This window comes from Lynx rufus, unplaced genomic scaffold, assembly GCF_022079265.1.
Source record: "Lynx rufus isolate CCGP_SWC_20201006 ecotype Redwood Valley unplaced genomic scaffold, mLynRuf1.p SCAF_9, whole genome shotgun sequence".
Classification (NCBI taxonomy): domain Eukaryota; kingdom Metazoa; phylum Chordata; class Mammalia; order Carnivora; family Felidae; genus Lynx; species Lynx rufus.
The window spans coordinates 102,715,849-102,738,959 of NW_025814897.1; the positions used below are offsets into that span (position 1 = coordinate 102,715,849).

The 23,111-nt window shown below is 52.9% G+C and overlaps 1 protein-coding gene across 2 annotated transcripts; it reads right to left on the minus strand.

The window, feature by feature from the left end:
• Window positions 1-272: 272 nt before the first annotated feature.
• On the minus strand, window positions 273-22,704 carry SLC43A3 (solute carrier family 43 member 3). 2 transcript variants are annotated; one of them, XM_047070825.1, is made up of 13 exons: window positions 22,636-22,704; window positions 21,592-21,959; window positions 21,221-21,350; window positions 14,824-14,870; window positions 13,407-13,483; window positions 13,093-13,185; window positions 10,802-10,941; window positions 9,194-9,291; window positions 7,703-7,894; window positions 7,336-7,455; window positions 3,455-3,641; window positions 2,708-2,831; window positions 273-1,439 (listed from the first exon to the last, which is right to left on the minus strand). In XM_047070825.1, exons 2-13 carry the CDS (start codon window positions 21,773-21,775, stop codon window positions 1,338-1,340), a joined length of 1,494 nt encoding a protein of 497 aa, XP_046926781.1. In that variant the 5' UTR covers window positions 21,776-21,959; window positions 22,636-22,704; the 3' UTR covers window positions 273-1,337. The 2 variants fall into 2 exon arrangements, with proteins under 2 accessions (XP_046926781.1, XP_046926782.1); XM_047070826.1 differs by lacking the exon at window positions 22,636-22,704 and having other exon boundaries at window positions 7,703-7,876.
• Between the last annotated feature and the right edge of the window lie 407 nt (window positions 22,705-23,111).

Consider the following 23,111-nt stretch of genomic DNA (forward strand, 5'->3'; position numbering starts at 1 on the left):
CAGACTCTTGGGCATCTTCGTGCCTCCAGAACCTAGGACAGTGCCTGATGCCCTGTAGCAGCTCAATAAACAGTAGTTGAATGAATGAATGAATGAACAAATCAGTCTGCCTGACAGCCTCTCCCCCTCACCATCCTCTCCTAGTGCCTCTGCTTGCGTGTTCCAAATTCTCCATCTCACCCACCTACCCTCTCTCCCTCCCAGCCCCTCACCTTCTCCCCCCTGGCTACCCCTCTCCTTTCTGGTCATGAGTAAATAAAGGAACAAAACGCTCATGTCCTCCTGCCGTGTGCTAGGCAGCAGCAATGACTTTACTTTTTATTCTTCTTTTTTTTTTTTTTTTTAGCAGCAATTACTTTAAATTCTCACAACAGCTCTCGGGGATAGAAATGATTAACTACACTTTGCAGGTGAGGAAATTGTGATTCACGGTGGTTACGGGACCTGCCCGGCGGCTGAGTGCCGGAACTGAGACTCACAGGGACCTTCTGATTCCATCTAGGGCTCTCGGCTGGGGGTGTGGAGTCTTGGGGGAGGGTGGGGAGGAAGAGGAGGCAAAGGAAGGAAGCATCAGGCCCATGTCCCAGGACCAGGAGAGTGGGTCCCGGTCTGAGGTTCCACCTCCGGGTCCAGCTGCTACACTGGGGATGCTGCACCCAGGTTCCTCTGCCCCACTCCCGCGGCCACTCCCCAGGCTGGAGCACCCCCCCCCCCCGCCGGGGGAAGCCCAAGCAAGCACACATATGCACACACACGTGCACACAGGCACACAGCAGCCCAAAGCCGTGAGAGCCACACCAGTAGTTGCCTCGGGCAGAGAGATTTTATTTTTCTATAAGATTACTCCCCAGAGAAATATTTTCTGTTATGCCCAACGTAAATAATAGAGGGAGCCCCCTCCAAGGGCCGGGCCCTGTCGCCAAGGTCACGACAACCGTACTCTTCACCTGGAAGCTTACCTGGCACAAAGGGCTCGACACACAGAGGCCTCACAGCCAAAGAGGTCCGAACAAGTAGGTGACAAACCTCCTCCCCATCACATCACCTCCCCTTAGACCGGGTGTCTACCAAGGTCATGTGCTTCCTGCTCCGAAACTAAGAACTTCCATGGGCCTTTGCTCTGGGTCCGTCTGACAGCAATCAGCGTGGCAACGGGGCCTCTTCTCTTGTTAATCCGGGTGTCAGCTGGCCGTGAAACGTTTTATTTTTTTAAAGAAACAGCAATGGCCAATTAATACCGGTAGCCTGGGCAGGCAGAGCGCGCCTGGACACGGGGTCCTCCAAGGTGGGGAAAGATTAGCAAAGCGTCCTCAGCGTGAAAAGCAAGAGCTTCGGAGCTAGGCAGTTGCAGGGGACTTCCGTTCCCGCCGGCACTCCCAGTACACCATAAAGGGGTGGACAAATGTCAAGACAGTGGCCAGCACCAGCATCACGTTCACCTGGCGGGGAGAGAGGGGAGGGGTGAGGTCCAGAACTCTGAGCAGCAGCCGCCACCAACAAAGGAACAGCCTTGACTTTTTCCTGAGACACTACAGTGCCCGGGGGGTGGGGTGGGGGGGGGAGACTTCTTTTTCCCCTCTGCCCGGAAGAGCAGAGTCGGGGAGGGATATTGTGCCCATTTCACAGATGAAGAAACAGAGGTCTTGAGAGCGCTCAACGACCTGCTCAAGGTCACACGGGAAGTTGGGGACAGTGGCTGGAACACACGTCTTCTGAATACGGTCAGACTCGCCGGAGGTCACAATCGAGGCACTCTCCTCAGTTCTGAAGTTCAGTCCCTTTTTTTTTTTCTCCCAATGACTGACTTACGCTTCTGCTCTACACTTTGCTACCCTTTTTTTTTTTTTAATTTTTATTTATTTCTGAGACAGAGAGAGACAGAGCATGAGTGAGAGAGGGGCAGAGAGAGAGGGAGACACAGAACCAGAAGCAGGCTCCAGGCTCTGAGCTGTCAGCACAGAGCCCGATGCGGGGCTCGAACTCACGGACCGTGAGATCATGACCTGAGCTGAAGTCAGACGCTTAACGGACTGAGCCACCCAGGCGCCCCTTGCTACCCTTTTTTAAACGAGGCTAACAGAGCTGTGCAGTGGTCGGAATATGAAATTCAAAGTCAAACGATTTCTCTCCTTAGCTTTGTGCTTCTGAATGTCTAAGTCACAGAACCCAAATCCCTGAACTGATGTCTTCAATCTGCAGAGAGGTGAACCACCACACCAGCAGGGCTGGGCCTATGAGTACCCCTCCAGTGTGGGGATGCAGGGGTGAGGGTACAGAGTTCCCGGCCCTCGGAATAACCATGGAAGCCGATGCGTGTTGTAGTCCCAGGGCCGAGGCCAGGGCACCGCAAGCAGGAAATGTCTTTCAAGTCGTCGGTTTTCATTTGAAATGTTGTGAGCACTTTACATTCTCTGCCAGAGTACGTCTGCTTGTTTCCACACACACAAAGGCTATATTCTCCCCAAATCTCTTGGCAACCCCGCAGGTGAGTCGTGTGGTTTCAGGTACCCCTGCCTTGTGGCAGGGGTCCCCTGCTACCCCAGTTTGAGAAATAAGACCAAGGATGCCCCCATGTGCAGAAACATTCCTAAAGGAACCATCTCAGCCAGATGTGGGGCGCCTCCTGCGGGGGCCCCGCTGAAGCACCCCAATCTAGATGTCCTTGCTGGCCTAAGGCCAGGGCCATGCCCCTCCCCACAGTACTCACGTAGAGCGGGTCGTTCTGGAGGGGTCCTTTGATGAAGGTGAAAATGGGGAACTGGAGCAGAGACACAATGGCTGACAAGGCCATCACCAGCCCAAAGAGCTTCCCAAAGTGCTCCGCAGGGAAACTGGGGAGAGAGACAAAACAGGGTTCCCGTGAGCTCCAGGAGCCCTCTTTCCAAGGAGGGGCCTGGCCGTGGTGGGCCCGTGGCGGCCACTTCTCCCAAGTCCCCCAGTCGTAGGCCTGGCTTCACTCACCCACACCCAACACCCACACAGCTCTTCCCCCCTCACCTTTGCTCAAACACAGAACACGGAGGAGGTATTGTGCGGGGCCCCGGGGAAACAGCAGGGACCCAGACACAGGCTGTGCCCACAGAGGTCTCAAGAAAAGACAGACACATGAACAGGTCAGTATTTGCTGGGTGATGGGTGCACTCTCAGAGGAAGCAGGACCAGAGTGCCAAGGGCACAAAGAAGGAAGACACTCTCTTTCTGACTCTGGGACAGTTGAACCGGAAGCGGGCCTTGGAGGGTGTACAGGTAGATAAGAGAGGCAGAGAGGAGAGCTGATATGAAGGCTCCAGTTCGTGAATGTTCTATCCCTCCCACCAGCTTCTCCCGCTACCCCACCCTCTACACCTGCTCCCAGACCCTGCCTCCCTCACTGGACCAGCCCCAGGTCCATCCAGCACACTTCCCTTTGCGCCCGCACGTCCCCGGTGGTGTTACGCACCCCAAGCCCACTTACGCGAGGGTGAGGAAGGCTGCGTTGCCCCCGTAGAGGAAGGAGCGGCTGATCACTTGCAGGATGAAAGTGACATACTGGAGGGGCAGGATGGGGACCGAGGCACAGAGGGCAAAGCCCAGGCACAGCAGAGACGTCAGAGCCAGAGAAGGCACCGCCGAGCGGAGAGCCACCGTCATGGCCGAGGACCCTGGTCCAAAGGAAAAAGAGGCTGTGCATGGAGGCGAGCACGGTGGAGGATGGGGAAGGGACACAAAGACACGAGAGGAAGTCGAGCCACCGTCCCCGCCCCGCCAGCCGTCCAGGCAGAAACCTCTTCCTCCCACATGCTCATCTCCAATCCATCCCCCAGTTGCCATTCAAGTGCACCCACTGCTCTCTACCCCCACTGACTCCGCCTGGTCCGTGGGTCACGTGCTCTGCCCCCTCCAAGCCACAGCCAGCTATTCCGTGTGGCTCTCGGGCGATGGCAACATCAGTGCCGCAGCCACAGGACGGATGGGCAGCAGCTGACGGGGCCAGAGGAGGCGTGTCCCGGAGCCCCCTCGGGAGGGAGAGAGCTACGGGCCACGGCGTGCAGTGGGCACCTTCACCCAAGAGAGGGCGAGACAAAATATAATGTGGATGTGCGTTACAATATCCTGTAATCATCTGCAACGGCACAATAATACTTCAGAGAATGCGGACTAGATATATATCTTCTGCATTTCTTTAAAAAGCCATAAAAATAATTACCTAAAGAAAGAGGGAATGAATGGGGGTCCAGGGAACAGGAAGGGAAACGAAACTTCTTCAAATATATTGTTTCACAGCTTGGAAAAATAGAACTGTTTGCTAGTAAATGACTAAAAATACAATTAGGTGTGCCTGGGTGGCTCAGTGGGTTAAGCATCCGACTCCTGATTTCGGCTCAGGTCATGATCTCGCAGTTTGTGAGTTCAGGCCCCGTGTCAGGCTCTGGGCTGACAGCACAGAGCCTGCTTGGGATTCTCTCTTCCCCTCTCTCTCTGCCCCTCCCCTGCTTGCACTCTCTTTCTCTCTCCCAAAATAAATCAGCTTTAAAAAAAATTAAATTAAATTAAAAGAATAGGACGAAAACAAAGCAATCGCAAAAACTCAGAAACCAATGGACATGTATATACGTCAAGATGGTGACTCTTAAAACACAGTGATTTGACTGTACATCTCTTTGGGATATATCTTAAGGAGAAGGAAGGAAGGAAGGAAGGAAGGAAGGAAGGAAGGGCAACAGTACTCAGCAATCACTATTAATAGTACTGATATTGCGAAGCCAGGCATTATGTATAAATGTTTAAAATACTATACATGTGTATATGTATACAGTGCACAGCATATAGAGAAAGTGTATACAGTATACGTAAATAGCATTATTTAGGAACTACGATTTTCAGAGGAAGAGAAAAGAGACACATATAAAATCAAGAAAGTAAACTTTGTTTTTTGGGGTTTTTTTTTAATGTTTACTTATTTATTTTGAGACAGAGACAGAGAGCACAAGAGTGCAAGCGGAGGAGAATCCCAAAGATTCTCCCAAGAATTTAGAAATTCTCATTTCTCCCAAGAAATTAGAAATCAGAACAGAGCCGGATGCAGGGTTCGATCTAACAAATGGTGAGATTGTGGCCTGAGCCGAAATCAAGAGTCAGACGTTTAACCGACTGAGCCACCCAGGTGCCCCAAGAAAGTAAACTTGGAATTAAAATGTTACCTCTCTCCAAGGCCTCGAAGCACAGACAACCCAGGAGAACTGGAAGTTCTAGCATCCAGACTGCAGTCTTTAAATACCATTTCCCACTTAAAGGGACCCAGGACTACTTGGGGAAATGACTGCTTCAGGTCCGGGGCAGGAAACTTACCCCGGGACACGGATCTGAACATGTCGCTGTGTTAGGGAGTAAGACAGTCTCTAAACCCACTGGGGCTGTGTGAAAGGACACAGACTCTGACCTGGTGGTTCCCAGTGGCCAAAGAAGATGGACCGATTCGAGCATAAAGAAGAATCGTGACAGACATGGATGGAAACGTGTCAAATATATTTAAATTGGTCTCTTTTTTTTTAATGTTTATTTGTTTTTGAGAGAGGGAGAGAGGCGGAGTAGGAGCAGGGGAGGGGCAGGGGGAGGGGCAGGGAGAGAGGCAGACAGAGAATCCCAAGCAGGCTCCGCAGTGTCAGCACAGAACCCGATGCGGGGCTCGAACTCAGGAGCTGTGAGATCATGACCTGAGCCAGAGTCGGACGCTTACCCGACTGAGCCACCCCGGCGCCCCTGTCAAATATATTTAAAATGAGACTTTAAAAGAGAAATGACGTTAAGAAATAAAGTAATGAACAAAACAACGGAGAAGTGACAGCTCATCACCTCTGGAGGTTGCTAGGGCACCAAGTCAGTACTCTGAAACTGGTAAACAGAGGAAAAGCCAAGCACTTATTTCAGGGTGCAAAGCCACCAATGAGGGAAAGCTTTTCTTTCGGGAGGAACTCTAGCAAGTAAAAGCAGAAGGAAAGACAGAAATAGAAAATCTCCATTTTGCAATCCTAATAAGATAATGGATCCCGGCAGTGATCGCCAGGAGCTACTAAAATCATTAGCCAAAAGGCTGATGGGAAACTCGGTAATGGGTGCATCAGACTGGCAATGTCTGGACCCACTGATCAATCCTAACATCGTAAGAACAGACACAGCGAGTACCAGGGGCTGATAGGAACCAGAGGAAGCCCGAGGCTCCACCTCCGAAGCATGCTCCCAAAAAAATATTAAACTGCGTCTCCTCAAGCCTCCAATCTGCCTGTTTACAGGAAATACCCAATCAAAGAAACATTTTTAAATGATTCCAAAGGATGCCAGATCCAATCTGGGGGAAATCTGACAGAGCAAATGACCCAGTTTCTTCAACAAATAAACAACAAGAAGAAACAAAAGGTGGGGGGAGGGGAGGGACATACAAATGTAAAAAGATACGGAAGGCTCATCAACCAAATACACAGCGCAGACCCCGTGTGCATCCTAATTTGAACGAACCAACTGTAAAAAAAAGGCATATCTGAGGCAATTTGGGAAATCTGAACGGGACTGCATGTTAGATGGTATTAAGACATTATTGGGTTTTGTACGTGACCATGACGTGACGGTACCGTTTACATAAAAAGGGCCTTGTTTTTAGAGACCCAGAGGAAAGGATCTGATGCCTGAGATCTATCTCAAAACACACCAGCAGGGGTAGGAGGCACAGTGCGGGGGAAGAGGGTACCTCAGCGGCCCCCTGTTCCTCTGGTCTCGGAATCCAAGGTCTCATCCACGCTCCTTGGCTCAGCACCGCCTGCCCCTTGTTACCTCTCCCCGTTCAGCACCTTCTCTGTGCCCTGGGTCAGCCGGACATCCCCTCTGGGATTCCCCAGATTCCCCCACTATTTTGCTAGCTCCTTCACCACCCTGACCTCAGCGTATTCCTGGGCTGCTCTCCCAGGGCCCTCCTCTTCCTCTCTTCTTGCTCGTCCTTCAGGCCTCAGCTCAGAAGCCACTTCCTCCAGGAAGCCTTCCCTGACATCATCCGCATCCTCACCCAGCACAGGCTTTGTGCCTGTGTGTCCCCATCGCCCCCACCCCGGGAGCTGACTGCATGGATGGCAACGTCTGATCGCCTGCCCTTCTCCATTCTCTATGCGGAGAACAGCTTGAGAACAAGGGCATCCCTGTCCCGTCCGCTGTGGAATCTGGAACTATGGCTTGCACATAATTCACACTCCGTGACTAGTGGACAGATGAACACGGATGGATGCAAAAAGAGAAGGATTAAGAACAAAAGAGAAGGGGACTCTGGTCTTGCATGAAGATTCCTCCTCTTCCGGGTTCTCCAGGCCTCACCTGTGCTTTTCGCTTCCTTCTGGTACTTCTGCTTGAGGCGGTCCATGAGCAGGCCGTTCCAGGGGGCACACAGCACTCCGAAGAACTGAGTGATGGCGAAGGCGTTTGTGTAGGCGCTGACTGCAGAGGGCAGACAGGGGGTGGCTGGTAAGAAACTTCCAGCACTGCCTTACGGGAGAGGACTCTCCCCACCTGCCTTTGCCCTGCCTGTCCCTCCTCCCCACACCCCTGCTCAGACCTTCCTCCAGACCACATAGCCCCACCGAGCTCAGTACGCCCCCCCCCACCCTGCCTCAAGGTTCCAAGTCCCCGGCAGGGACACAGAGGCAGGCTGCACCACCACCCCACCCCCAGCCCTGCCACGTACCTAGCGCCCTGTCACCCTTGGCCAGGCTGGTGAGCAGAGAGTTGAGGGTGCCGATGAAGAGGTAATGCCACAGCTGTATCACAGACAGCCACACCAGGTGCCAGGCGAAGCGCTGAGAGAGAACATAGCTCCAGAAAGAGCGGGGCTCCTGCTGCTTCCCTGGTCCCAGCGCCTCTGATGGAGAGGAAGGATCTGGGCATAAATTACAAGGTAGGGGAGTGGGATGGGCAGGAGTGTAGGGGCCTCACGGGGCTGCCTAAGGAGTGAGCTCACCTTCTCTTGGCTTCCAGGCCTCATCTGGCGTGTTCTCCGAGCTGCCAGTAAACAGCACGTCCCCACCCCTATACCTTTGTTATCCCGGCCCCACCACCGTGAATGACCCACCCACGTCCCCCCTCCGTCTGCTGAAACCCCATCTGTCTTTCGCAGCTCGGATCCAATGACACTTCTTGCACCAACACTCTCCCAGCCAGGACGGGGAAGAGTAAGACAAGGAGAACAGAACGTTCGTTGGAGACGAGGTGAGGGTTAGTAGGCGGACAGCCACTGTCTCAGCAGCAACTCGCGCCCCTTCCCTTGCTTTCAGTACCAGGATCCCGAGTCTGTTCTGGAAATCGTCCCCTGCCTGAGTCCTCGTGGTCCGGGCGGGGCTGTGAATGACGTGTCCTGTTCCTCACCCAGGGTTGACCAATTCCATCGCTCTCCCTGGCGAGGCCGACTGGCTGTGATTTTAGTCCCCAGGGATCCCCAGGGGCATCCTGGTTCTCCTCTTCCCGGGGCCTGGCAAGTTCACGTTCCCCTTAATTTTGTGAGCTTTCCCAGAATCCTGTTCTTGCTTCTACCTTGTCGGCAGTGCTTTGGGATGTTTGTAACCGAAGCCCCAAAACAGAGGAAGGAAGGGAGGCGGCAAGGGGATGAGAGAGGGCGAAGGGGGAAGGGGGGGGTTGGGCGGGACATCTACAGGCAACGGGACAAAAACAAGGCAGACTCAGGGACTGAGGGGTGGGAGGAGGGGAAGGCAAATGACCTGGGGTTGGGAGGACGTCTAATGAGACTAGGAGAGAGAAGAGGGGCAGAAAGAGAAAGCACAGAGGTCTACGCCCTTCCATGGACCCTCTGTAAAAGGGAGGTGAGGTGGGGTGGAGAAGACCTCCCACATCCTCTTCTGGATGGACCGTTCCTTTTTTTTTAAATTTTTTTAATGTTTATTTATTTTTGAGAGAGAGAGAGAGAGAGCATGAACAGGGAGGGGCAAAAAGAGAGGGAGACACAGAATCTGAAGCAAGATCCAGGCTCTGAGCCGTCAGCACAGAGGCTGACTCAGGAGTCGAACTCACGAATCATGAGATCATGACCTGAGCCGAAGTCAGACGCATAACTGACTGAGCCACCCAGGTGCTCCTGGACGGACCTTCCGTGACTCTGAGTCCCCGGGGCAGCTCTGGAGGCAGAGCACCAGGTCGGCTGCGGGGCTGAACCTGCAGGACTCACCTTCCTTTGCTGGAAGGGACTCCTTGGACTGCAGCTCCAGCTTTTCAGACTCTGCCGTTTTCTTCTCTTCCTCCCTGGCGTCGTTCCCAGAGCACAGGCTATGGACACAGAAGCCCCCAGCCCAACCCCAGGACTGAGAGCTGAGCCTGAGATTCAGGCTGCAGGGACGCCCAAATTCCACTGCACAGGCCACAGCCCAGACCAGTCACAGCAGAATGTCTGGGCACAGGAGCCAGGCTTCTGTAACTTTTTTACATGTTTATTTTTTATTCATTTTTTTTTCAACGTTTATTTATTTTTGGGACAGAGAGAGACAGAGCATGAACGGGGGAGGGGCAGAGAGAGAGGGAGACACAGAATCGGAAACAGGCGCCAGGCTCCGAGCCATCAGCCCAGAGCCTGACGCGGGGCTCGAACTCACGGACCGCGAGATCGTGACCTGGCTGGAGTCGGACGCTTAACCGACTGCGCCACCCAGGCGCCCCTTTTTATTCATTTTTGAGAGAGAGCGTGAGTGGGGCAGGGGCAGACAGGGAGGGAGACAAAGGATCCGCAGCAGACTCCCAGATGACAGCAGAGCCCAACATGGGGCTCGAACTCACGAACCGTGAGATCATGACCTGAGCTGAAATCAAAAGTCGGACGCTTAACCGACAGAGCCACCCAGGCGCCCCAGGCTTCCTTTATCAAACCATATCATTGTCATTATCATTATCATTATCAAACCTTTATCATTATCAAACCATAATATGATTCTATTATGCAGCAAAGTTTGGGAACCACTGGAAGTGTGGGTAAAGTGGGCGAGGCCTGGGTTCAAATCCCAGTTCTGCCTCCTCCCAGCTATGGAAACTTGGCTCAGACTTAGCCCTCCTGAGCCTCATTTTTCTCACTTGGAAAGCAGAGATAAGGATATCTATCTGAGAGGATTATCATTCAGTGAAATCAGAGGGCACAAGGGGCGTGGCAAATAGTAATTGAGCACCATTGAATGCCCCCCCCCACTACCTGTGGTGCTAACTGGAAAAATGGTCACATTTGTGCACCTGCTCTGTTCTCTAACCTTTGCAATGGGACTTTGCGGCTCTGTTTCCGCAGCCCCTGTATCTGGGCTGGCCTTGTGACCTGCTTCCGCCGAGGGAATGCAACAGAAGTGATATTGGGCCAATTCCAAGAAACCCTGTGCACGTCTGCACTGTTTCTTGGAACCCCGGAACTAGCCTAATGGAGGATGAGAGCCACGTGACCCAGACATCTTTGTCACCGTGAATGACTGCCAGACAAACCCCATATGAGGGAGGCCATCTTCACTAGGCAGACCCCAGCTAGCCCACCAGATGACCGGAGGCATAAGTGAGCCTGTCAACACCATCCAGGTCTGTCTCTGATTAGTAGAACTAGCCAGCGACCCACAGACTCATGAAAAATAAGAAATGCTTAATGTTACTGAGTTTTGGAATAGTTTGTTACACAGCAATAGCTAGCTGATACACCCCCAGTCTAGTCCTCCTGTCCTGTGACAGGAGGTCACATCTGTCCCACCCCTGGCTTCCTGCTGCAGGTCAGGTGAAAGGTTCTGGCCCACGATCACCAGATCACAGTCCTTACCCGTAGCTGTAGTTCGAGGGCACCGGATAGGGGATGTGCCCTCGGGGCATCAGGAGGAAAGTACGCCCAACATGCCAGGCACTGAAGACGGAAAGGAAGATGAAGGAGGCCTTGAGGCTGATGCCTTGTTCATAAAGGAGCTGCAGAAGGAGAAGGGGAAAAGTCAGCATAACACCCATATTCGTGGCAATCTTAGTTATAACATCCAAAAGGTCGAAGCAAACCATTTGCAGAGAAGTAGGTAAACGAACTGTGGCACATACGTACAACGGGACCTTATTCACCCTTAAAGAGGAGGGAGGTTCTGACACGTGCTACAACGTGGGTGAACTTGAGAACGCTCTCCTACGTGAAATAAGCCAGGCACAAAGGATAAATACTGCATGATTCCACGTGCATGAGGTACCTAGAGCAGTTCAACGCACAGAAACAGAAAACAGAAGGGCGGTGGCCTGGGGCTGGGGCAGGAGGGGGGACAGGAAGTCATTGTTTAACGGGTACAGAGTTTCTGTTTTACAAAGCTGAAAGGAGTCCTGGAGAGGGACGGTGGTCACGGTTGCACAACAGTGTGAACGACCTCAATGCCACTAAACTGCACACTTAAAAATGGTACAGATGGTAAATTTTATGTGATGTGTGTTTTAGCCCACAAAAAAGGTCAGTGTAAGAAGCACGGGCTGGAGCCCCAGCCTGTCACCGGCTCTTGCCTTCCACCCTGAACGCTGATCAAAGACGCCTGACCCACACACAGGCTCACCCTCACCCCACGGCTCAACCAGCAGGGGAGCCGTCACGTCACCCGTCACCACGGCCTCGTAGAGTCTCCTAATGTGGCTTCTCAGAGACCTGCCAGCCTACTGCTTTTTTATCTTATTTAACAGCCGCCAAGTCCTTTCTCTCAAACAAAACTTTACACAAAAATCCAACTTATGAAACACATCGGCGGGAAGAACCCAGTCATCCTCCCCCTCGTTCTCCTTGGTGACCGACATAATATCAAAAGAACCCCTCAGTGTTCCTCAACACCCAGTTTGAAAACCGTTGATGTAGCCCAATGTCCTCCTTTCACAGGGGGTGGAAGTGAGGTCCAGAGAGGTGCAATGAACTGCTCTAGGTCAGAGGAAGCGGCAGCAAGGTCAGATCAAATGGAGAACTCAGCTCCTGCTCTGTCATTCTCTCTCCTTCCACCTCTAAGGAGGGAAGAGAGAAAGGAAGGCACACCCAGGGGAAGGAGGGAGAACCAGGAAAGTGACGCTTATACCAGGGGGAGAGAGGCCTGGGTAAGTGCCCCTGGGGCTCAGTCTCTGGGTGCCCCTCCAAGCCAAGGCGCTCATGGGACTAAGCTAGTCTCATGTCTAGTAGTGACTCCCAGAGCTCCTCTTCTCTTTCCCGATGGCCCATGGGCTGTGCCAGCTGCCTCTGGCCTAACACAAAGCCCGGAGGGAAGTCCCAGGTTAGGCAGCTTCGAGTGTCAAAGACCCACACTCTTTCATTCCTTCCACTCAGTCATCCTTAGTGTCCTCCAGCTGGTTGCCTCATAATCACAGCATAGCTGCCACAGCTCTAGCTATCACATCCTGCCATCACAACATTCAAAGAGAAAAAGTGGGAAGGGGGGCCAAGGAGAAAGGCTTTCTGTCTGCTCCGCTCTCACCTTCCATCAGGGAGGGGAAATGTCCCCTAAACTCTTCCAGGACATACACCCTTCATCTCATTAACAAGGACTGGATAACATGACCACCTTTACCCATCACTAGCAAGGGGGACAGGGATTGCCGCAACTGGCTTAGATCAATGAGGGTTCATCCTCTGGGTTGGCACCTCACTGCCCAGATAGAATTGTTAGTAAGGACGAAGGTGGAGTGGCTGCTGGGTGAGCCACTGATAACACTGGGAACGGCCCCTCCCCTACCCCCTGAGCCCCCAAATCAGCCTGTAGGAGAGCTGGAGAGGCCTCTGTGTCTGCCCCCGCTGCTCCCACCAGCTACCTCTCCCCTTTTTTGTCCAAATCAGAAGCTCACAGGTGCAAACACTCCACTCCAAAGGGCTCCCAGCCTCGGCCTAGCACCAGCCGGGGCACATCATAGCCTCTCCCCAAAACTCCTAGGTAGGCATAAAGAGCCTAATCACTACCAGGTGAGGCTCTAGCAGCAGACAGGTCCGGGCTCAAGTTCAAGAGTCACGTTTACTGGCTGCAGGAGGGTCGAAGGAAAGAAATCATGCAAAGTTCACAAGACAAGTGCCTGGCACGGGTAAGTGTTCCATAAATGTTGCTAACGGATATTTTTTACCTTAATGATGAGGAAGACAGCCGAGGAGGAGTCAAATGCTCCATTGTAGAGCGTGATGATGGTCGAGCGGTGTTTACCAAATAGGTTCCCAACCTAGAGAACACATGAATCACGTATTTGTCCGTGAAACAGTATTTCCTGTGCACCCAGCATGCACCAGGCCCTTACTCTACCCAGACCCATCTCCATCCCAGGAGCCGCTGCCCTGGCTTGAGCCAACCCCACAGGAGGTAGCCAATGCGGAAAAGCGCTTGTCCCTCCCTCCACCCTCCCCAACCTCCCGCCAGGTGCCTGGCATTAGGGCAGGCTCACACCTGCAGGTTGGTGATCAGGAACAAGATTCCTCCGACAGTGAGCATGGGCATGGCCAGGAAGAGCAGGAAGGCCGAGTCTGGAACAGTCAAAGACAGAGGTGGGGGTCATGTCACAGTGCAACCCAAACATGGGGCCCCAGACTCTGGCTCCCACCTGCTCCGAATTCCCAACAATCCTGGGGTCAGGGCCCCAATGCCAGCCAGCCTTCTAGCATCCTCTGAGAATCTTAAGATAGTGGTCAGGGCTCCCCCAAATGTCCCTACAGAGGGACCCTGTGGAGGTCTCCTGAGCCACTTCTTCCCCACAGAAGGTGGTCCTCGGTCTGTAGCAGACCTGCACGCCTACAGGCAGAGGCAAGACTCAAAGCGAAGCCACTGTTCCCTTCCCTCATTAAGCCACAACAGCCCCTCTCTTTATGGTTGATATTGCCGGGGAGAGAAGCCTGGATTCGGCCCCCAAGGCCAGCCTCTAACTTACTGCATGACTTTGAGCTGGATTCCGAATCTGTGACTCAGTCACCTTATCTGTTAAATGGGAATAACCGTCTTTGCTCTTCCTATCTTACGGGGTGCTGTGAAATCCGAGCATGAAATGGCCATGGACTGTGTTTCCCTGGTTCATTAAACTTGGAGCACTTGGCCAGCACAACCAAGACACCAGGAAAGAGCACTTCCCCTTACAAGTCTTCGCAAGGCGTCTCTCTCCAGCCTCAGTTTTCTCCTCTACACAATGGGAGAAGAGGAGAATGAACCTGACTGAAGTTCCCAGACCGTGGAAATTTTCTATGTCCGTAAACGGGTAAAATTTGAGACAAAAACTTTTAACTACGATAGGGTTGTTGACTTTTGCCCTACTAAGTAAGGGTATTTTCAAAAAGAACCACCTTCCATACTATCCTTTTGTTTTAAAAAGAGAACACATGAGCCTGGGTGGCTCAGTTGGTTAAGTGTCTGACTTCAGCTCAGGTTGTGATCTCAAGGTCTGTGAGTTCGAGCCCCTCATCAGGCTCTGGGCTGACAGCTCAGAGCCTGGAGCCTGCTTCGGATTCTGTGTCTCCCTCTCCCTCTGCCCCTCCCCCACCTGCACTCTGTGTCTCTCTCTATCTCAAAAGTAAATAAACATTTAAAAAAATAATAAAATAAAAAGAGAACACATTAACACGGACAAGATGAAGGACGGAATCTTTCAAATAAATTCTTCTCTCTGAAGCAATCCCTCCATTGTCCTTATTTTTTTTGCATTCTCAGTAGACTAGACTGGTTTCATAGACTGGCAATCACTCCCTCAAAGATTCTTTCAAGCTCAAAGTCTGTGGATCTCTGATAATTGTGGGGGTCAGTGTTTCCTACCCATCAGCTTCCCATCTACCAAGCGCCCCTGACCTTGTGTCCCTCCCACCCATCTGATAGCACTCACCTGCAGAGATGAAGGCTATGGTGAGGGTGGCACTGGTATAGAGAAATCTGAAACATACAATGGGAGATGGAAAATGATGTCAAGAAAAGACAGAGAAGATAGAGCCAAGGTCCTCCCACTTGGGGTCCCAACAGCCAATCCCTTGGAGAAAGGGATTAGGGCCTGGTCTACAAAGCAAAACTTTGAGTTCTAATTCCTCCTTGCTGTGTGATCTTGGGTAAGGCACTGCCCTTCTCTGGGCCTCTGGAGCCTTTTCTATATAAGGAAATGAATGGACTCTTCTAGAAATTCTAGGTCACTGTGATTTCAGGACCCACAATCCCAAGGTTATGGGGATCTCTTAGCAGTTTGGGGGTCTTGCAAGGCATGGGGTAAGAGAAGCCATGCCTAAGTGTGATGTTTTGATTTACAATAGGAAATACACATTTGGTCCTTGTCCCCAGTGCCTGACACAGGGCTCCTAAAACACCTGTAAATTCTTCAGGGATAAGAGCATGAAGAGCATCTTTGTTCTAATCAGGTGACTCTGGGTCGGCTCCTGGATGGCTCCGGGTGGGGGGCTGGTCACCAGAAAGACCAAGCCAGAATTAGAAACTTGGTATTTTTAGCCCTGCCCCCCACTTCTGCAAAAGGTGGAAAGGGTCTGGAAATGATGAATAGGGCTGGAAATGATTAATAATTGATCAAGCCTACGTGAGGAGACCTTCTGGGCTGGTATAGACAACCACAGGCTGAGGGGATGTCACAGCCCAGACTTCACCAGAACAAAAGTTCCTGTGCTCAGGATTGTCCCAGACCTCACCCTACATATCTATTCATCTGGCTGTTTATCTGTATCCTTTATCATGTCCTTTAATAAACTGGTAAACATAAGTAAATGTTTCCTTGGGTTCTGCGAGCTATTCTAGAAAATAATCCAGTCCAAGGGAAAGGCAGTCATGGGAACGTCTGATTTGTAGCCAAGTGAGACCAAAGTTGCGGGTGAGTTGGGGACCTACCACCTGTGATCGGCATCTGAAGTTGGGGGGCAGACTCATGGGAACCAGCCCTTAAACTGGGGGATCTGAGGCTCCAGGTAGATGGTGTCAGAGCTGAGTTACATTGTAGGACACCCAGCTGGTGTCACAGAATTGCAGGGTTTGGGAAACCCCACACACGTGTGGTGACCCGACATGTCAGGAGGGCAGTGTTCTGTTGAAAGTCAAGGAGCAATGCAGGAGGCGATATGTAGGATTTTCCAATATGGTTGGTGTCAGTGAAGCAGGAGTTGCTAGAACGGCCCAGGCTCAAAGAAACATGTGCGTCCAGAAAGAGAAAGGACGAAAGCATGGGGGATGAAGAGCCCCTGGCTCCTGGGTTGTGGAGCAGTGGCTGCAGTATAATCAGTCACTAAAGGGAAAAGTTACCAACCGAATTCAGAAATGGAGCCAACTCCTGGGGAGCGGGTTCACCAAAGTGCAAAGTAATAAGCAAAAGCTGAAACGTACAAGCTCTTGGTTACCGGGATCCGTGATAGCAAAGACGAAATTAAAAGAGTGCCGGCTCAGATCCTCATGCTAGACCGAGGTCAGATTTGGGGCACTCTGAGCTTCGGCCATTAGCCTCCAAGTCACCCCCAAGGGAAAAATTATGCAGGAGCAACAGAAAGTTCCTCTAAGACCTCTGGTCCCCAAGAAGGTAGTCCGTGTGGGAGGAGGCAAAGCCACGGACCTGGATGGTGGCGGGGAGGAGTGGCATGGTGCAAAGGAGTTGCTACATTTTGTGGGTGGGTACCCTCGGCTTCCTGGGGATCCTTTACTGAAATGGGCTGGGTCAGTGACTGACCTGGGGGCTGTGTCCTGGGTTTTGAATGCAGCAGACTGGAAGTGCACGGGTCTGGGTTGATGCAGGACCCAGTAGCTTGTTATGGAACAATCCACACACACAGGAAGTTATTCCTGAGGGCACAGCCAGCCCGGTGGACTGGATAGAAACCACTGTAAGGTGGTGTCCCCCTACAAATAGAACAGTCCAGATGGGGCAGCTGATCCCCTTTGTGTGCAAGCTGTGCGGGAGTGGCTTGATGGTGACCTGTGCCCAGATCTCAGAGGTAAATGCTGTGGTGAAGGGGGCCCCTTTCACGTGGGCACCCCATAAAAACCTATTGCTGCAAAAGGACAAAAAACAGTTTGGAAAGGCTTATTGAATCGCTGGCTCAGCTTCCCCTCCTGGGTCTTATAGATGCTAATAAATATATCAGGTCAATTAACAGAAGAATGGGGAAAGGGGGAGGAGAGGATCAAGAGACTGGTCTTAGAAGAGTAGAAATTTTTTAACAGTTATTAAGGAATAAGGTGAGGAAAGCCAATCCCAATGGGGGTGGAACAGAGAGGAAACAGAGGAGAGTCATGAGGTCATCCCTGGAGGGTGGAAATCTTCAGAGGGTTATAGAGATGTGCAATAAAGGAAATGGACATTTGATAAGGTTAAAAGGTGTTAATACAACACTGCCTAAGGCGGCAGGCAGGGAGCCAAAGGGACCCCTGATGGCTCCCAGCATTAAAGTGCCTGCACACAAGTCCGTTCTATTCATCCCCATTTACAAAAATGTTAAAAGCCAGAAGACAGGGGCACCTGGGTGGCTCAGTTGGTTAAGCGTCCAACTTTGGCTCAGGTCACGATCTCACAGTTCGTGGGTTCCAGCCCCGTGTCAGGGTCTGTGCTAACAGCTCAGAGCCTGGAGCCTGCTTCAGATTCTGTGTCTCCCTCTCTCTCTCTGCCCCTCCTCTGCTCGCTCTCTCTCTCTCTCTCTCTCTCGCTCAAAAATACACATTAAGGGGCATAAAAACGCTTTGAAAGTTGGGCTGTTTAAACAAGCGTTCTGTAAAGAAGTTGTGTCTACCTCACCTGATGTCTTATGAGAATGCATACTCTGCCTGGCCGGGAACCCTTCCCCTATCTGATGTGGGAAAGCAGCTGCTGACAAAGTCCTAAGGAGGCTCCGGGTAGGAAGAGAAGGGTTGATGGAAGAAAGGGTAAACGTTCATAGGAGACCCAGCACGTTGGGACAGGCTTTGTGAGAATGCTGGCCTCTCCTTTACCTGAACTGTATTATGGGGGTGGCCGCTGTGTGTGTCCAGGCAGGGACACGTCTAGCCCTGTAGACGGGAAGGCGTGTGAATCTGCCCTTCGTGTTAACGGAGCATGTTAAATGGGAGCCAGTGAGACTGCCTGAGCCCAGATGGTGTGGAATAGGAGGTGGAGTACTGGTAGAAGACAAATGCTCTGTGCCATGACCTTATGGGGAGCGTAAACTGGGACTCATGGCAAAAGTCTGCGGTTACCTCCCAGCGACAATGACTGGCATCTCGGACAAGGGAATTTCCGTTTGAGGGGCATCTATTGTCTTGCTCTCAGACATTAACTGAATCCACACAGATAACTGAAGTACATCAAATGATCTTAAAACAGGAAATACCCACAATGTCTAGCATGATGTCGGAGAAATGCTCTAATGGGGACAGCAATGCCCAGAAGAATTCCATACTAAAAATAGCAATGGTTAAACAGGATCGTGTTGCCTGGGGACGGCACGGAGGAGACACCACGGACAGGGAGCCTCTTTTCCCCTAAGGCGGACTCTGGAACCATGTGGGGAACAGATGGAGTCTACCGTCCCCTTGGACGGTGCCCTCTAAAGAACTCTCGATTAACCAACAAAGAGCGACTTGGCTGTGTTCCAAGATGAATGGACAGCATCCTATTTGGAAGGCCCGCACTCTGATCCAAAAAGGTACAGACAGATCAGCTCAGGGGGCTCAATGAACTGCATGCTGCTGTCCTAGCAGAGAGGAAAGACATCTACAATGGAAAAGGCCCCGACCTTCGGGTTCTTACTGACCCAGTGGCCTGGCCATAGGGTCACGTAGGAGGACACTGGAAACCTGGCCATACAGGGCACAGCCCTATGGAAATCCCTACGGCATCTGAGGGGTGCACTAAGATAAGAGAACAGGCTTCATGTGAAGGGGTTGTCTCTCTTTCACCCGACTGTCTTTTTTTTTTTTTAATGTTTTTATTTATTTTTGAGACAGAGAGAGACAGAGCATGAATGGGGGAGGGGCAGAGAGAGAGGGAGACACAGAATCAGAAGTAGGCTCCAGGGTCTGAGCCATCAGCCCAGAGCCCGACGCGGGGCTTGAACTCACGGACCATGAGATTGTGACCTGAGCTGAAGTCGGACGCTTAACCGACTGAGCCACCCAGGCGCCCCTCACCCGACTGTCTTAAGGGGGGTGGACGCTACGTCTGAACGGGGACCGTTTCCCCTAGCTAGCACGGTGGCTAGGGGAATTCTCCCTCCCTCACACAGTGGCCACAGGGCCAGGACAGCCACGACAAGGGCTGGACGCAGGGATGATTCCTAAGCAAGAAACTATGTTTTTCACCGTCATGTTAGAATTCCTAAGGGCCTGGTGGGGCAGACCTGCTGTCCCTCTATCTGCCAAATTTGGGACTGACGGTGAATGCCACCACACTGCCTGGTGGGAAAGACAGCCAGTGTTACACGAACGCTTCGAAAGCGGCTCAGGGCAAGAGGGCATGTTGCCTTAGCTCAATGATACCAGACGCCTGAAGGGTAAAGGTATATAATGCCGAGACCACGCCTGCTTTTGGAACCTGACAAGATCAAATGGAAGCCTGTGCATAAGTGGCCCTGGGAGACACTTTCAGATGCTACAACGAGGGCCTGGGTAGTTATTCATGACTGAATGTGTTTCGGATAATGTGCCGGTATCTTTTGACCTTTATGATCGTTTCTGCTACAAGGGACCCACGTTCAAAGACCAGGAGTGCACTGTGGCATTGTGGTTTATCATAAGAAATACATTATTTGGTCTTTGTCCCGGATCCCTGACACAGGGCTCCTAAAACCCTTGTAAACTCGATGACAAGGGCACTAGGAACATTTTTTCTTCCAATGGGGTGACTCCAGGAGGCTCCCGCACAGCTCCTAAATGGGCACTGGTCACTGGAAAGACTAAGCCATGATTGGAAGTTTGGGAGTCTTCAGCTGCCCTCACTCTACTTCTCTAGAGAGGGGAGGGGGCCTGGAAACGGTTAATACTCGATCAAGCCTACATGAAGAAACCTCCATAAAATCCCGATAGGATGGGGCTCAGAGTGCTTCCGAACCTGTATCTTTCATCTGTATCCTTTATCTGATCCTTTAATAAACTGCTAGAACATAAGTGTTTCCCTGAGTCCTGTGCGCTGTTCTAGCAAATAATCCAGCCCAGGAGGGAGAAGGTCACGGGAACCTCCGATTTGGGGCCAAGTCGGACCAAAGCTGGGGGTAACCTGAGGGGCCTGCTCCTTGCAATCGGCATGTGAAATGGGGGGCAGTCTTGTGGGACCCGGCCCTGAACCTGCAGGATCTGACGCCTTCTCCAGGTAGATAGCGTCAGAGCCGGCCTAAATGGTAGGACACCAGCTGACGTCACAGAATTGCTTCGTGTGGGGGAAAAACCCCACATACTTGGTGACCTGATGTGTCCGAAGTAAGTGTTCTATGTGAAAGCAAAAGGGAAACGCAGGAAGGACAGAGTTTTTCCGAACATCCGAAGGCCAGAGGGGAGGGAGGGGACAAAGGAAAGGGTGGGAAGGAGACAGGGAGCCAAGGACCAAGACAGACTGAGATAAAGTCTTTCTATAGACAAAGTCTTAAAGAGCAGGAACTGGCTTTATCAGGCAGCCCTGCAGTCCCTCCATCTGATGGCTCATTTCCCATGCATGTGCCAGGAGGCACCTGCTCTGGGTCCTATCAAGGCCTCAGCAGGCCACTGCTTATCGCTGAAGCTGGCCAGCTGCAGTGCCACCCTGTAAGGGCGAGGCGAGGTCCCTTACCCTCCGTGAAACCCCCACGGTCTCCCCTCCAATCAGGGGGTCGGGCACTCCCACCACTGGGGATACCCAGGAGACCTTACTAAGTGTCTGGGGAGTGACAGGGGTAGATGGTGAGGAGGATGACAATGAAGCCTGGGGGACCTGGATGTGAGGTCTTGTTGGACATATAGACAAGGATCCCTGGGGTGAAGGCAGAGTGACCATTTTAGGTTCCGTGATGTTAACCCAGGCACCAGGCCAGCCCTCACCGGAAGTGGGCCCGGGCTCCTGCTCAACTTGAATTTACATTCACATGGAACGGAGGAAGAACAGGGCAGAGGAAAGGGAAGTAGGGGTGCAGGGAAGAGGGTGGATCCACACAGAGTCCACATCCTGGGCTATTTCTGACAGCTGCCAGGACGGGGCCGGGCAGCGCGGCCCAATTGCCTGACCGGGTCCCCCTCCAGGCGAGGCCGCTCCCGGAAGAATTCCTCTTGCCTATGTCTGCCCAGGCCGGGCCTTTGGCACTTACATGGCTATGAGGCGAGCCACGGTGGTCTTGAACCTGTCAAAGATGTAGCCGGCAGGGAATGTCATGAAGTTGTTCATGAAGGACCCCAGGGTGAAGATAAGTGAGAACCTCTCATCCTGGGCTTTGCAGTCTGGAGGAGAGAAAGGGGAGATCTCAGGGAGTTGACATGTGACAGCCCCTAATTACCCCTTGGGGGCTGGTACATCCCTCCCCAGGTACCTCTTAGACCAAGGTCAGGGAGTTGGTGGGGAGGCGCACACTCCTTTCTGCTCAGCACAGAGAGGCTGGCGGTGTGGGCAGGGGGTGGGGTCCCTCCTGCCCCTTCCTACTGCCTGGAAACCACACTCTGCCTCCCTAAGGACGTCCCTTACCAGGCTGCGCCGTGAAGTTGCCCGTGGCCCCGGCATCTGGTTCACACAGTTCGTCAAAGTAATGCTCTGCTTTGAAGACGTACACCAGTGATGCCCAGCCGAAGAGGACGCCTGCAAAGCCGAGGCATTCCAGCAGCCCTGTCAGCAGGGTGGCCACTCGGAGACACAGACCCTGGCCTTGCATGGCCTGAGCTGAAGCCGGTCCCCAAATCTCACGGGGGGCCTCCCGCGCTGACCACAGGAGCTTCGAGGGCTGGCCTTCTGAGCACTTGGAAAATTCCTCTGGCAAGCCCTTCTGTTCAAGGAGGCTGTGGTTCTGGCTGTTTCGGGCCTGAGCAAAAAACCGGCAGTGGGAGACTGTCCAGATCCTGTAAAATAAGGCGGAGGCTGCTTGGCTCCGGGGGGGGGGGGGGGGGGGACTTGGGGGAAAGGTAGAGGTGGAAGGAGGGTTCCCCGGAGGGGTGGGGAGAGAGGCCAGCTGTTAGAAACAGCTGCAAAAAAGCCTCTCTGCCCCACATTGGCAGCACGTGGGGAAGGAGGAACTGAGCCCAGGTCTGGGGACCGTCCACAGAAATAGTAACAGCGGCAATTCCAGAGGGGGGGGTGACACTTCGTATATGTCCTCACAAAGTCTCGAACAACCTGGCAAAGTTAGCGTTTTGTTTTCTTCAGTTTACTGACAAGGGAATAACAGGTCCAGGGGATGTTGTCAACTTGCCCAAGGTCACGTGGGCTAGTTAGTCACAGCACAAGCCAGTGGAAAGCCTAAAATATCGCACTCCAGCGGGACCTTCCCTGACCCGGGCTAGGACTCCTCCTGCCTCTCCACGTGTCACCCTCTGCCGCGTGTCACTCTCTGCCCAAAGGGAGCCCCGGGGGACCCGGGACCCTTGCGCACCCGCACCCCCACCGGCATCCCCACCGGCACCCCCTCCGGCACCTGCACCTCCCTCCCAAGCTACCTGAGAAGGCGCCGCAGGGGTCCGCGGCCTCCGCTCCCCCCCCCCCCCGTCCCCCCCTCGCCGCGTGGCCCCAGCGCCCTACCCGGCAGGCCGCCTCGCTGGGACTCCCCTGCCACCCCGCGCCCTTAGGCTTTTGGATTCGCGCCTCTCGCCCGCCCCTCCCAGCCCCGCCCTCACCCCCACCCCCCACCCCCGCCTTGCTCCAGTCCGGAAGGGCCCTGACCAGCGGGGGGCGGTGTCTGGGGAGGTCCACCCACCCCCCCCTCTGTCACTTCCTTTCTCCCTTGCTCACAGTTTTGGCCCTTGGATCTCCAGTCCGTTATCTCCCGCCAGCCCCAGCGGTGTGTGTTTTCCTCTCTCTATCCTCTTCAGCCGTCTGGCCCCTTTGCCCGTCCGCCCCATCCCTAACCAAATTAGTTTCAAAACGGTTGCTCGCGCAAGCAGACCCACGGAAAGGAGCACAAACACCCCGCGCACATGGAGGAGACAGCTACTGGCAGACACACGGACGCACACAGACCCCCTATTCCAGGCCCTTTAGCTTGACCACTTGGGTGG